This window comes from Rhinatrema bivittatum, chromosome 4 (assembly GCF_901001135.1).
Source record: "Rhinatrema bivittatum chromosome 4, aRhiBiv1.1, whole genome shotgun sequence".
Classification (NCBI taxonomy): domain Eukaryota; kingdom Metazoa; phylum Chordata; class Amphibia; order Gymnophiona; family Rhinatrematidae; genus Rhinatrema; species Rhinatrema bivittatum.
In genome coordinates this window covers 103,983,776-103,997,919 of record NC_042618.1, presented here as the reverse complement: position 1 = coordinate 103,997,919, position 14,144 = coordinate 103,983,776, and the positions used below count along the sequence as shown (strand labels likewise).

At 48.0% G+C, this 14,144-nt stretch overlaps 1 protein-coding gene across 1 annotated transcript in view; it reads right to left on the bottom strand.

Moving 5' to 3' along the window:
• Nucleotides 1-9,311: 9,311 nt before the first annotated feature.
• VPS18 (VPS18 core subunit of CORVET and HOPS complexes) overlaps nt 9,312-14,144 on the bottom strand; it is a 33,626-nt gene continuing 28,793 nt past the window's right edge. The window contains exon 5 of the mRNA XM_029598590.1: nt 9,312-11,444. Coding sequence (XP_029454450.1) covers nt 10,716-11,444 — 729 coding nt within the window. The 3' untranslated portion in view covers nt 9,312-10,715. The remainder of the gene's footprint in view (nt 11,445-14,144) is intronic.

The following is a 14,144-nucleotide window of genomic DNA, read 5'->3' as shown; positions in this document are numbered from 1 at the left end:
TTTGCAGTTAGAGTCTGATAAAGACAGATTGTTTAAGGATTTTCTTAAACATAAAGATCTTAGTTTCTGTGGTCAGAAAATATATATATTTCCTGATGTCTCTAGAGCCACTCAGGCTAAGAGGAGACATTTCCTCTCCCTGAAAAATAAATTGCTAGCAATTGGGGCTAGTTTTTTCCTTAAATATCCAAGTACATGTTATGTAACTTTTCAGGGAAATAGATTTAGTTTTTCTGACCCGTCACATTTGGAGATGTTTTTACAGGATAAAAATACAGAAGGTGGAAATGTAGATGGTCAATAAGTAAGAGTATTCTCCCTCTCCTCTTGAATCTTTTTTTATGTTATGAATTAAATATTTGGTTTTTTCCCCCAATTATGAGGCGTAATTAGTGAAACTAAACTTACTTATGTTGATGTAAAAGAATTATTTTAATTTTATTGTATTCACTATTACATACGGTATGGGGTAGATTTTCAGAGCCCTGCTCGCCTAAATCCGCCCAAAACCGGGCGGATTTAGGCGAGCAGGGCCCTGCGCGCCGGGAAGCCTATTTTACATAGGCCTCCCGGCGCGCGCAGAGCCCCGGGACTCGCGTAAGTCCCGGGGTTCTCGGAGGGGGGCGGGCCCGGTCGTCGTGGCGTTCCGGGGGCGTGTCGGCAGCGTTTTGGGGGCGGGTACGGGGCGTGGCTACGGCCCGGGGGCGTGGCCGCGCCCTCCGTACCCGCCCCCAGGTCGCGGCCCGGCGCGCAGCAGGCCCGCTGGCGCGCGGGGATTTACGTCTCCCTCCGGGAGGCGTAAATCCCCCGACAAAGGTAAGGGGGGGGTGTAGACAGGGCCAGGCGGGTGGGTTAGGTAGGGGAAGGGAGGGGAAGGTGAGGGGAGGGCAAAGGAAAGTTCCCTCCAAGGCCGCTCCGATTTCGGAGCGGCCTTGGAGGGAACGGGGGGAGGCAGCGCGGCTCGGCACGCGCAGGCTATACAAAATCGATAGCCTTGCGCGCGCCGATCCAGGATTTTAGTGGATACGCGCGGCTCCGCGCATATCTACTAAAATCCAGCGTACTTTTGCTTGAGTCTGATGCGCAAGCAAAAGTAGGCTGATCGCGCTTCTTTTAAAATCTACCCCTATATTTTTGTTTGAAATTGTTTTGAATGAAAATTGAATAAAGAATAAATTAAAAAAAAAAAAAAAAAAAAGAAGCCATGTCAGGCTCAGAAGTCCGGATATGACAGACAACACAAAGAGAAAGGCGCTTAGGCTTCCTGTTCACCAGCGTACAAAAATTAGGTGCCCTCCAAAAAAATAAGCACCACTCAATTCACACACACACTGTGTGTGGTGGGCTCTTGCACATAGCAGCAGCATTAAAAAGTTGTGCGCGCAGGGGAGACGAATCTAAGATGGCGCCCTGAATGGTTGCAGACTCGGACGCTCTCCAACATTTCCTCGGATATAATGGTATTACCTGAATAACTCTATGCCTCACAAAAGAAAAGGCAAAGTGAGGGTGTTTCCATCTGTGCCCTCAATTCCAGCCGGTCAGCGAGTGATTTCGGAGTTTGCGATGCCCATTTCACAACATGGAGCCGTGAACCCCGCAGGCGGGATGGGAACAGGAGGTCCATTACCGCCAGGGGAGATATCACTGACCCCACCAGAGCCGTGAGATCTGCCGAGAACAACCCCTCCAGGATTCGCCGAGCAGGCTGAGACGCCGGTGGATGACGACACAGGAGCTGCTCAACATGGTGGACTGCCCGGCGTTTCGGCAGAGCGGGAGAGTTCTACCCCTTGCCACATGACTCTGGGGATCCCGGTGGTGTCTAAGAACACTCTCAGGAGAGAACTGCAGATTCCAACGGCAGGAGGAGGAGAGAATGAGGCAAGTGGAGATCTGAAACTTTCCCTGGAGCTAATAAGACCGGCAGTTATAACGATGGAGTCCCTTTGGGACTTAATAGTGGGTATGACTAGAGTAGTTAATGAATATACCCAAAAAACAGATGAACACTCCCTAAGAATGGATGCCTTGGAAAATCAAATAAAGAACGAAGGGCAAGCAAGTGAACTGTCGCAAGTAAAAAATGATTTAAAACAGCTTTCAGATTTAAATGCTAATTACATGAAAGAACAAGCAGTTTCAACCCGGAAGTTGGAAACTGTTGAAAACTATCTAAGTTTGAGTTTGATACATATAACTATTGTTAGTTATATGTATCAAACTCGTTGTATGTATCAAGTTGTTATTCTGTAAACCGGAGTGAAGGCATTTTTTGCTATACTTCGGTATAAAAAAGACTATAAATAAATAAATAAATAAATAAATAAGTAAGTAAGTAAGTAAGTAAGGGGTAGATTTTAAGAGGCGCGCGAACAGCCTACTTTTGCTTGCGCATCAGACTCAAGCAAAAGTACGCTGGATTTTAGTAGATACGCGCGGAGCCGCGCGTATCCACTAAAATCCTGGATCGGCGCGCGCAAGGCTATCGATTTTGTATAGCCTGCGCGCGCCGAGCCGCGCTGCCTCCCCCCGTTCCCTCCAAGGCCGCTCCGAAATCGGAGCGGCCTCGGAGGGAACTTTCCTTTGCCCTCCCCTCACCTTACCCTCCCTTCCCCTACCTAACCCACCCACCCGGCCCTGTCTACACCCCCCCTTACCGTTGTCGGGGGATTTACGCCTCCCGGAGGGAGACGTAAATCCCCGCGCGCCAGCGGGCCTGCTGCGCGCCGGGCCGCGACCTGGGGGCGGGTACGGAGGGCGCGGCCACGCCCCCGGGCCAAGCCACGCCCCGTACCCGCCCCCAAAACGCGGCCGACACGCCCCCGAACGCCGCGTCGACCGGGCCCGCTCCCCGACATGCCCCCGACACGCCCCCCTCCGAAAACCCCGGGACGTACGCGAGTCCCGGGGTCTGCGCGCGCCGGTAGGCCTATGTAAAATAGGCTTACCGGCGCGCAGGGCCCTGCTCGCCTAAATCCGCCCGGTTTTGGGCGGATTTAGGCGAGCAGGGCGCTGAAAATCCGCCCCTAAGAGTATTGAATTTTCCCAAAGTAATGGGAGAATTACCATTAATAACATTGAAAAGGTATTTAAAGGAGGTTTTGAAGATCCCGGAAGAGCAAATACCTGCCGTGAAGAAAATTTTATATCTGAAACAGAGAAAAAGCCAGATTCAGATATCTCCAATAGGGAATGTTGGAGATTTTGAAAATCTTTCTGAATATTTAGAAAGCTCGGGTTATGAAGTGATTGAAAGATCTGTACTGTTTCATTATTTTCTGAACTTGTTAATGCATTAATAATGAAATATTACTTCAAGGCAATTAATGTTGATTATACGGGAGGTCTAATCCATATATTTCCGGATTTATCCAGAGTAACGCAAGCACGCAGAAAGGTTTTCCTAACTATGCGCCCAGAGGCTCGTGCCCTTGGGGCTGAATTTCTTTTAAGATATCCAGCAAGGTGCGTGATAAAGTACTCTGGTAATGTTTATGTTTTCTACAATCCAGAACATTTAAGGGAATTCTTAAATGCCAGGACAGCTATACCTGCAAATTAAAGATACTCTCGCGCAATAAATAGAAATAGTATTAGGGAGCCTTATTCCTATTTCATTAATTCTAGTTGCTCTCCTGTTATTTCCATTCTTCTCCCTCTTATTTCTTTGAATATTTGAAAGTTGTTGTATTTTCTGCTGGGGTTTATCGAATGGAAAATATATTGCTTACTTGTAAACTTTCATGTAATTTCTAAGCAAAGATATCTTTGTTTGTAATGAAAAATTCAATAAATTAAAAAAAAAAAAAAAAGTTGTGCGCGCAAAAGGCGTTCCCAAACTGCGAGCACAACGCGTGCGCAGAGCCAACGCACTGCGAACAATGTCCTGCAGAGGGCAGAAAATGCACAGACGCATGCGAAAAGCACCACTGCAGCTTAACACACGGCACGCAGGCAAGAAACCTAACTGTAGGCTGCTCAACCCGCCAGGATGCCCAGTTTCCCTAACCCCAGGAGCGGGAACATCGGAATGGCGCACCGAGCACGGAAACTGGAGAAGTCCTAAAACCCCTCTTTCTGTTTCAGAAGATAAAAACTTCTTCCGTCCTCTTTTTTTTTTTTTTTTCTTCAAAAACTTACCGGAGTTCAGCGCTTACCAGCTGAGCACAGAAATGGTCTCCGGCTGCGGGGAGAGAGGGCATCAGCCGTCACTGCCATGATCGGCTTCCTGCACCCACTGCCTTTCAGCTATACAAGCAGCTAAGCCCATGCTGGGAACTGGCTACCGACCAAGGAACACCTCTGAGGGACCACAGAAATCACCCCTGGAATTCTCAGCTGGGGGAGGGACCTTTAGATATTATTGCAGGAGAGCAGGGCTTTCATTCCTCAATGTAAAATTCTCCTTCCAAAATTTAAGCAATCTCCATAGAGAGATGCACGTCCACCGTCTGCTTGAGATGGAGAATACTGGCAGGCTGGGATCACTGCAGGGTTATATATACTGTGACGTCAGTTTGCTCCGTCTCCATCTCCCGGCAGGGGAGCATAACCCACTGGTCTTGAGTCCATCTGTCTACATGCTAGGAAATGTAGAACTTGAGATGCAGGTTTTATATTGAGATTCAGTCCTATCTTCTATAGGCCTGACTTCACTCCCATATAAAAGATTTTTTAGTGATTGATGCTCTCAAATAATTTTAGTGGTAGTTTTATAGAGAGTTGAAACTGGCCAGGGATTGAGTTGTTACTTAGAAGGTTCATCTGTCTAGAACCACCACTGACATGAGTATCCAGCAACTTGCGCCAATAGTGCAAAATGTTTGCAGCAATGCCTCCTGCTTTGTGAGTGGAGTGTCTTGTCTTTGCATATTCAGAATTTGGTTAAGAGGCAGGTGCGAAGATAGACAATGGACCCCCCCACACCAAGATGAAACAAAAAGGATGGTTTCCTTGACAGATGTAAAAGAATGTAGAACAGAGATCATTTGTGTGATGTCCAATTATGAGGTTTAATAGGATTGTTCTTGGGAGGATGGTAAGCTGCTGATCATGATTATATTAATTATCAAAACCTCAGGGGAAGGGAAAAGGAGGGCTTATGGGTCCATGCCCTGGGTCTTTTAGGTACCTAGCAACACCTCTGCCAGGGTGATTTGTAGATTCCTCCTCTTGGGGCTGATGTAATAAAACCTGTGCTAAAATCAAAGTTAGATTTTTGCGTGGGTTTTAATTAATGCTGGTTTTAAAAGCCCCAGTCCCCGCAGGATGCAGTAGGCTAATGATATGCAAATAGACCAGGAGTAAAATAAAAAGGTCACTAAACTGAAAAAGCACGCTTTTGGCACTCGTGGCCTCTTTGCATGCCAATTCACATTTAAAAAAACAAACAAACAAACACCACACAATAGAATCCTCCTTCCTCAGGTTGCTGAACCCCCTTCCAAGGTCTGGCCCAGCAGGTCAGGCAGTCCAGGTCCGGACCTGGAGGCCTTCTCTGTCTTGTATCAAACTTTTAAATTTCTCATTCAGCGGCAGGTCCCTTTAAAATGCTGGCTGGCTGACAGCTCCATGTCTTTGGAAAATAAAATGCCCGTGCTAACTTTCCAAGCTTGAAATCCCCCTTCCCTGCCCCGGAACCCCTGCCGGAGAACCTCCTCCAGAGAGGGCTTTTCTCGATTCGTCCTTTTCACTGACACCACAGTGAAAGGACAAATCCCCTTTTAGGAAAGCCCTCTGAAAGGGGATTGATCCTTTCATTGACATGTGACAGTGAAGGGTCCCAATCTGCAGTAAGCGAAGGAGTGAATTAATATATATTAAGTGTCCGGCACTTAATAGCTAAAAAAAAAAAAACCTGTGGCAAGCTTAGCACGGGTACATGCAAGTTGCAGCTATTACCCTGCAACTTGCATGTACCCGTGCTAAGCTTGCCACAGGTTTTTTTGGCCCTAAAACCCTTTCTACATACCAGGGCAATGTTAGTGCTGCAAAGCTCATGCTAAAATGCAAGTAAAAAACCACAGTAGGCTTAGCGCTGCTTATTATACCGGCCCCATTGGGAGTTGCAGGTACAACCAAGCTGCACAGATCTGTATACAAACACCTTATAACTCTCATAATGCGGAATATATCTCGGGATAGTACAGAAGCATGGTACAAAATATTACCTTGAAGCAAAAGCATTACTTATGTGTTACAAAACTGAAATTTGCAGGAAATACATGCCTTGAATTATAAAGAAAAAAAAAGTTTCACTGGATCTCTTTAAAAAAAAAAAAAAAAACACACACAAAACAAAAACAGCAGAAAAATAAAGAAAATTAATTTTAAAACACTGGAAAATAGATTCCAAAAAATTCTTGGCCGTGGACAACATTTCACCTTGCCTTAATCTTGAATAGTCCCCCAGGACAGCTAGGTGAGAATTCAGTCCAATGACAGATAAATGGGTAAATAAAGTTCACACAAGGAAAGAGGATTTATCATTGCAGTGCATCAGGAATCTGTCTGCTTATGAAATTGCAAAGCAGTTAGTAGGAAAAGTTTGCCTTTTTGCAGATGATGCCTCTGCAACAGGTAGAATAGACAAAATGAGCAGCGATCTAAGAAAGCCTAAAAAGTGGTCAACTGCTAAGATTCAATGTATTTGGGGCACAGAAAGCCAAAAAAAGCAGTACGAGAGAGAGAGACCTTGAGGCGATTTCACCTGATGATCTTAAGGTTAGAAAACAGTTCAACAAGGCAGTGGGGCCAGAGCCAGAGGAATGCTAAGGTGCACAGGGAAAAGTGCAACCAATAGAAAAAAGGAGATATCTCAGTTCAAATCATTGGCGAGACCTTATCTAGAGTACTGTGTCCAATTCTGGAGGCTTTACCTCCTAGAAGACAGAGTGTAGATACATACCACATGCTGCAGATTGTGCACAAAGCGCTTTACAAATCTAAAAATGTATACCATAGGGGAGGAGACAGAGGGAAGGTATAATAAAGACATTCAAATTCCTCAATGGTACAAGCACCACACAAGAAGAAAGCATTCTTCAGTGGAAACAGTATTCTAGAAAAAGAGATCATGATACAAGGCTCAAAAGGGGTAGACTTGAGAGTAATATGAAAAAGGGTCATGTATGCATGGAACGGCATCCCAGTGAAGATAATGGAGGCAAAAACCAGAAACATAATTCAAGAAAGCCTGAGATAATCACAGAGGGTCCTCAGCTGTGAAGAAGCCAGGATAAAGGCAGAGATCAAGTAGGGTCTGTAGTACTGCAACAGGAATTAAACTGAGCAGACCAGATAGGCCTTATGATCCTCATCTACCAACATACAGGTCAATACAGTAAGGCCGCGGTAGAAACAGTGCGGCAGTGTCAGGCGCACCCTTCCTCCCCGCACGCACAGTTCTCTTCACTAAGTCCCCGATACTCTCTTCTAATTGCATGCAAATGCATGCCGCGGCTGTGAAGCGATAGGGAAGGGTTATGCCCGCGCAACCCATTTTACTGTATAGGCGCTGAGTACAGCGCCTATACAGTAACCTGGGTGTGCTGGTACCTGTCATTTCAAATGTCATTTCAAATGACATTTGAAATGACAGGTACCAGGAAGTGTAAAAAACAAAAAACCAAAAATATAAAAACCTGAATGTTATAAAAAAAAAAATAAAAAAATTTAAATACCTGTCACTTTCCGAATCGTGCGGTCATCCAGGCAGCGGTGGGAGCCGGAGGGCCGCGTGGGTCCAGGCGGCCGGTGGCGGGAGCCGGGTGTTCCATCGAGGCCGTGGACGGTTCGGCGCGTTTAATCGAGGCCGCGGGGGCGGGTGGGCGCGCGTTGGTTTCAGGCGGGCGGCGGCAGCGGCAGCGGGATCCGGGTGGGCGCGTGTTCAACCTAGGCCGCGGGCCGGGTCGCACAGGCGCGCATTCATTCAGGCGGAGGAGCCGGAGCCGAAAGCGGCCTCCGGCAGCCCCCACCGGCAATGAATGAATGCGCGCCTGTGCGACCCGTGCGATTTGGTGCTCAAGGCAGTCACATGCCGTGACGTCACGCCGTGAGCGCCAAATCGCACGGGTCGCACAGGCGCGCATTCATTCATTGCCGGTGGGGGCTGCCGGAGGCCACTTTCGCCTCGGGCTCCTCCACCTGAATGAATGCGCGCCTGTGCGACCCGGCCCGCGGCCTAGATTGAACACGCGCCCACCCGGATCCCGCCGCCGCTGCCCGCCTGAAACCAACGCGCGCCCACCCGCCCCCGCGGCCTCGATTAAACACGCGCCCATCCGCCCGCGGCCTCGATTAAACACGCGCCCACCCGGATCCCGCCGCTGCCACCGCCCGCCTGAAACCAACGCGCGCCCACCCGCCCCCGCGGCCTCGATTAAACACGCGCCCATCCGTCCGCGGCCTCGATTAAACACGCGCCCACCCGGATCCCGCCGCCGCTGCCACCCGCCTGAAACCAACGCGCGCCCACCCGCCCCCGCGGCCTCGATTAAACACGCCCATCCGCCCACGGCCTCGATGGAACACCCGGCTCCCGCCGCCGGCCGTCTGGACCCACGCGGCCCTCCGACAGGTATTTAAAAATTTTTTTTTTTTTTCTGACAGGTTTTATGTGTCCCACAGCATTACATTTTCTCGATCATCTCTGTATTGCTTTTTTTTAATTGTGTTTTATTGTTTTTGAGTATCTTAAGCGGTGTCGATGGATTTGTTACTAGACTCACAGTCCTAACTCCTACTAGGGGGAGGCGGTAAACTAACACGTTAAGGCCGCGGCAAAACAGCGGGTTACTAAGGAGATAATATCAGCGCCCATTACAGTATTGGAGGGGAATAGCTAATTCCTTCATTATACAGCTAATTCGTTCATTTACACATCATTTACATGCTGGGTGCGGAAAGGGTTATGTGTCTATTTTAGGAAGCGCTAAGGACGCGTGAAACTGGAGACTGTATTGCTGGATCGCCTTACTCGTCTGTATTGTGTGCTCCCAGCTCGTTACAGACGGGAAATCTTTAACTGCACGTTACTGTATCGACCTGATAGTCTATATCTGCAAGGTGAGGTTAAAGGAGTGTGCATACAAAGAGACATACTCCCCCCTGGCTTATGCACAGTCCTCTGCCCATAGGCAACAAGACAGGGGGAAACCTTCCTCTCTGGGAGGGACTGTGCTCATCACTTAGTTCCAGTTTTGCAACCACTGCAATTTGTTTTTGGTGTGAACAGTTAAAAAAAAAAATAAAAGTAAATAAATTCAATAGACAGCAAATTGCAATCCATAAATAACACTAAGATCAGCCCATTTCTATAGAATTTTATTTTGCATTAATCCCTGCATAGTTTTATTACTTACGGTAATTCTTATCTTAAATCAGAGTATCACTGTGTACATCTGCCACAGTTTTACTGTTCCTCCCCATATACGTGCAGATAGGTAAATATGCACAAGATTTATTAAACAGAGCAGGCCTCTGTTTGTCTTGTTTCTAGTACAGATTAATGGAACAACTGTCAGGGAATGCCTTGTAAAAGGCTTTCACTGCAGTTGGCAGAAGTTCAGATAAAGGAACACACAGCTGTAGATCTTGTTGACGTCTGTACAGAAATATTTTTTAATTAGATTTTGAAAAAAATACACAAACTTAATGCCTGTTACTTTCATCACTCTTCCTAGAGAAGAGCTGCTGCTGGAGTAGCTGGTCAGTAGCTCTCCTTGCCCAGGACAGCCAGGCAAACCCAGGAATGAATGCTAGGAATTATGGTAACAGGGTGCAACCAGCAGGTCACCCGACTGACCCCAGCAGCAGGAATTCTGATAAGGATGTTACAAAGGAACGAAGCTGCCTTTCATGTTTCTAGAAGTAGCCAGCAGAGCTGCAGATTTTAAAAGTTAGAGTTAACCTGCGCACATTTTGTTGCAACTGCCAGTATCCTGGGTGAAGTAGGCTACAGCAATCAAACTACTGGGTAATTTTTCATTTATTATATTAATGATATGCAAGTAAAGATATTGAAGCTCTTACAGCACAAACACGGCTTTCTCTCTCAAAGGAACGGAGGCTCCATAATGAGGGGGTAATCTAAGAGAATAGTTCTTTAAGAGAGGGTACTGGATGCATGGAACAGCCTCCCCCTGGAGGTTGGGGTGAGAAGGGCAATATCTGAATTCAAGAAAACCTGGGAATAAGCAGAGGATCTCTGAGGGAACGATAGGGATTGTAAAACTGAATAGTTGATGTGGATAGGCAGATTAGATAGGCCGTATAAGTCTTTTTGTGCCATCACGTTTCTAAGTTTTTATCTGTACCATTTCTAGTTACTAAACATCTCGTGGAATAGAGAGAAACAGTTCCAGATTAGGAAGAAACAAAAATCTGCATTTTGCAGGATTCCCATTATTCTCACACAGTCTCTGCACCTGCAAAGGTTCGGCTCAGGCACGATTATTAATTTCCTTGTAATCATGAAGCTTTTTTTTTCCAAGCTACAGCAAACATACATACAGTGGAAGGTTCCAGTAGAAGAGCTAAATACTCTCCTTTTCCCGGGTCTTTGCCCTTCCTGCATAACTGATTCACTTACGAACCAGAGCTGTGGCTGCAGCCTCAGCTTCTCTCGAAGTCTCATGAAACCCACAGGTTAAGCCTCTCCTCCAAACTTTATGAAGCCGGCTCCATCATGGCATTCTATTCCCTGCCCAAAACTACAGCCAGCTCTGTCTCTCCTCCTCGTACTTCTGTGGGTCGATGAAAGGTTTGTCTATGGAGCGTATCATCAGTTCCCCACAGTACACGCATTCTGCTGCCACAATGTCGTCAATGTCTGCCTTGATCTGTTCACGGGTTTGCTGTCCCTTCCCGAGGCTGATGCTGTCTTCCTCCTTGAGGCGATGACGGCTTTTGGGTGGCTGGTTTGTAGAAGCCAGCCTCTTCTGAAGGTCCTCCAGCTTGACTTGTTTGTAGGTGGGCAGGTTGGGGAGGACCGCTTGCAGCAGACAGTCATAGTGAAACATATGGCCACAGAGGAAAAGGTAGAAAGGGCGGTTCAAAAGGGGAAAGTCGCACGCTGCGCACTTCTCCTGGGGCTCCACTAAGCCATACTTGTTTCTCATCTCTTGCATGTCCTCTCTGATTCTTTTGGCACTCTGTGTAGCTTCCTCCATCTCCTTTTTCAGCTCCTCAATATGCTTGTTGTAGGCCTCCAGGGAGCTGCAGATGGCCTCTTTAAAGTGGTCAATAGTGACAAAGTCCGGGAAGAAGGGCAGGATATCCTCAATCTTCAGCAAGTTGCAGCTAGATAAGCAGACCATGGCCTTCTTCACATCCTTCTCCTCCTGAACCACATGACGTGCAATCTTCAACCACAGCTTCTTCTGCAGTTCCTCATCCTCCTCCGGTAAATCTGCACAGGACTTTGCCAGATCCACATCCACCTGAAATGAAGAGAAAACAGGAAATGAACAGACTGAGGCTCTCCACTGGTTGCTCCCAAGTATCTAGCTTTTTTTTCAGGCAGGAGGGAGGGGGATTGAAAAAGGTGTGGAATAAACTTAAGTCCCTATGTTTCCAAGGCTCTCTTTATTCTATGGGCAGACAGCGTCTGAAAATCAGAAACGTTTCATTGGAGGGCAGGGACAATAAATATTTTAAATAAATAAATAAAACTGCAGTAATAAAAATATTTTAACAGTGGCACTCCAACATGATCACTCCAATGGAACACTCAGCTGCTACTTTCTAACAGACAGCAGAGTTGCTTACCTGTAACAGGTGTTCTCCTAGAAGGCAGGATGTTAGTCCTCACAGATGGGTGACATCATCAGATGGAGCACAGCATGGAAAACGTTTGTCAAAGTTTCTAGAACTTTGACTGGCACATTGAGCATGCCCAGAATGCCACTATCCGCGCATCCATGTGCGGTCCCTCTTCAGTCTCGTAATATAGAATTCACAAGCAAAAAAATAAAAACAAAATGAGAGGAGAACCCAACTCCATAGGGTGGCGAGCAGATTTCCTGAGGACTAACATCCTGTTGTCCTAGGAGAACACATGTTACAGGTAAGCAACTCTGCTTTCTCCTAGGACAAGCAGGATGGTAGTCCTCACAGATGGGTGAATATCAAGCTACAGGCTGCTCCTGGCAACCACCATGACCAGACACCGAACCAGGTGCCAACGGACAAAAAAAAATAACTGCGGTGCTGTTGGTAACATAGGGAGACAGCCTGAACCCAAACAGTGGGCCCTAGGTAGGGAGAGTTGGGTTTAAGCCTGGAACCAGTTGCGAAGTACAGATTGGCCGAAGTTACTGTCTTGTCTACCATCCTTGTCCAAGTAGTAGTGGGCAGCAAACGTGTGTAGAGAACTCCACATCGCAACCCTGCAAATTTCAGTGACAGGAACTGCCTGCAAGTAGGCCACTGATGCCACCATTGCTCCTACATCGCCTTAACAAGACCTCCAAGCTGAAGGCCCGCCTGTACACAGCAAAAGGCAATAGAATCCACCAGCCAGTTGGACAGGGTTTGTTTACCCACTGCAACTCCCAATCTATTCTTGTCGAAAGATATGAAGAGCTGAGTGGACTGTCAGTGGCCTGCTATGCAGTCTAAATAGAAATCTAAGGCCCTCTTACAGTCCATGTGTACAGCCCGTTCGCCCAGGTGAGAATGGGGCCTCAGAAAAAAGGTGGGCAGAATGATAGACTGATTGAGATGAAAATCAGTCTATCATCAGAGGAGGAATGGTAGTGGTCTGCTGTACCACTACCAAGAACACATCCTGCTGCTGTTGTGGCAGGCGTTCCGCTATCTCCTGGACCTGCTTCCACAGGTTGCGGTTTTACTGGGTCATGTATAATTGGTAGGAGGCTATATGGGCGATGGAGCATAGTGCCCTGATACACCTTCCTACCCAGGGCATCCAGCTCCCTGTGATCCCGGCCCGGAGGGGTAGAGGCATGGATACAGGAGCGCTTGGCTTTTTTGAGAGCAGATCCCACTACCACGGATTGGTGCGGAAGATGGCGTCTCTCAAACCCCAATGCCTCTTGGACTAGACAGATGGAATCTGCCTTCCTATTAACGGGAGGCACGGAAACAGGATGTTCCCAGATCGTGAGGAGGAGTTACTTAAAAATATCGTGGACTGGGACAGCCGTCTCCTTTGGGGCGTCAACAAACTGGAGGACCTTCAGCATTTATGCCAAGCATCCTCTTGCATCAGGAGCTGAAAGGGGCTTCAGCCATGGCTCAGACAAAGCCTGCGAAGGAGAGATCCTCTGGGGGAGATTGACACTTCTCAACTGGCGGTGAAGGTTCCGAAAGGACATCACCAGAGTCTTCAGAAGAAGACTGGGTGGTATCATCATAACAGGGGGTCATACAGGGCCTCTTCCTCACTAAGGTCCCCTGGAAGCCAGCGTGGATGGCACCTGTCCAAGCTCCTCGATTTGGATACAGAGGGTATCAACGGCCCCGAGACCCCTGATGGATCAGGAATGGGAATGGGAAACTCCAGACACGGGACCAGTGGATCCAAATGCCCCGAAAATCATTGTAAATCTTCCTCCTTGGAGGACCCAATAATGGGAATCGCTCCGGAGGAGGGCATCGGTGGCTGCTGAGGAACCAATGGTCCTCTGGGCACCGGCTGCTTCGGAAGGACCCTTAACAGGACATCCAGATGCTCTAGCAGGGGTAACCAAGAGAGATAACGCAGGGTCTGGCACCAGCATGGGGACCGGTGCCGGAGGCGGTTCGATACCCCGAAGGGCTCGGAGCACCGCCATCCGAACCCTGCGGTCCAACCCCTCCTGAAAGTCCGGTGAAGTTAAGACGGACGGAGGAGGAGGAGGAAGAGGCTTTACCAGAGTCCCGAGGTGGCTCAGTGCCCAGCACCAACACTGGTGGGAACGCCTGGGACCCAATGGCTCCCCTCGGCCCCTAAGTGTCGATGCCGCCAATGCTGGAGTGGATGGAGCCGACGTTTTGGACCCAAAACGTTTCTCCATCTTATCCAGCTGGGCACGACGGCCCTTGGGGGTCATTTGATCACACAAATGACACCCATGGATGTCATTCAATGCCCCCAGGCAGAGGATTCACACCTCATGCGGGTCAGTAATTGACAT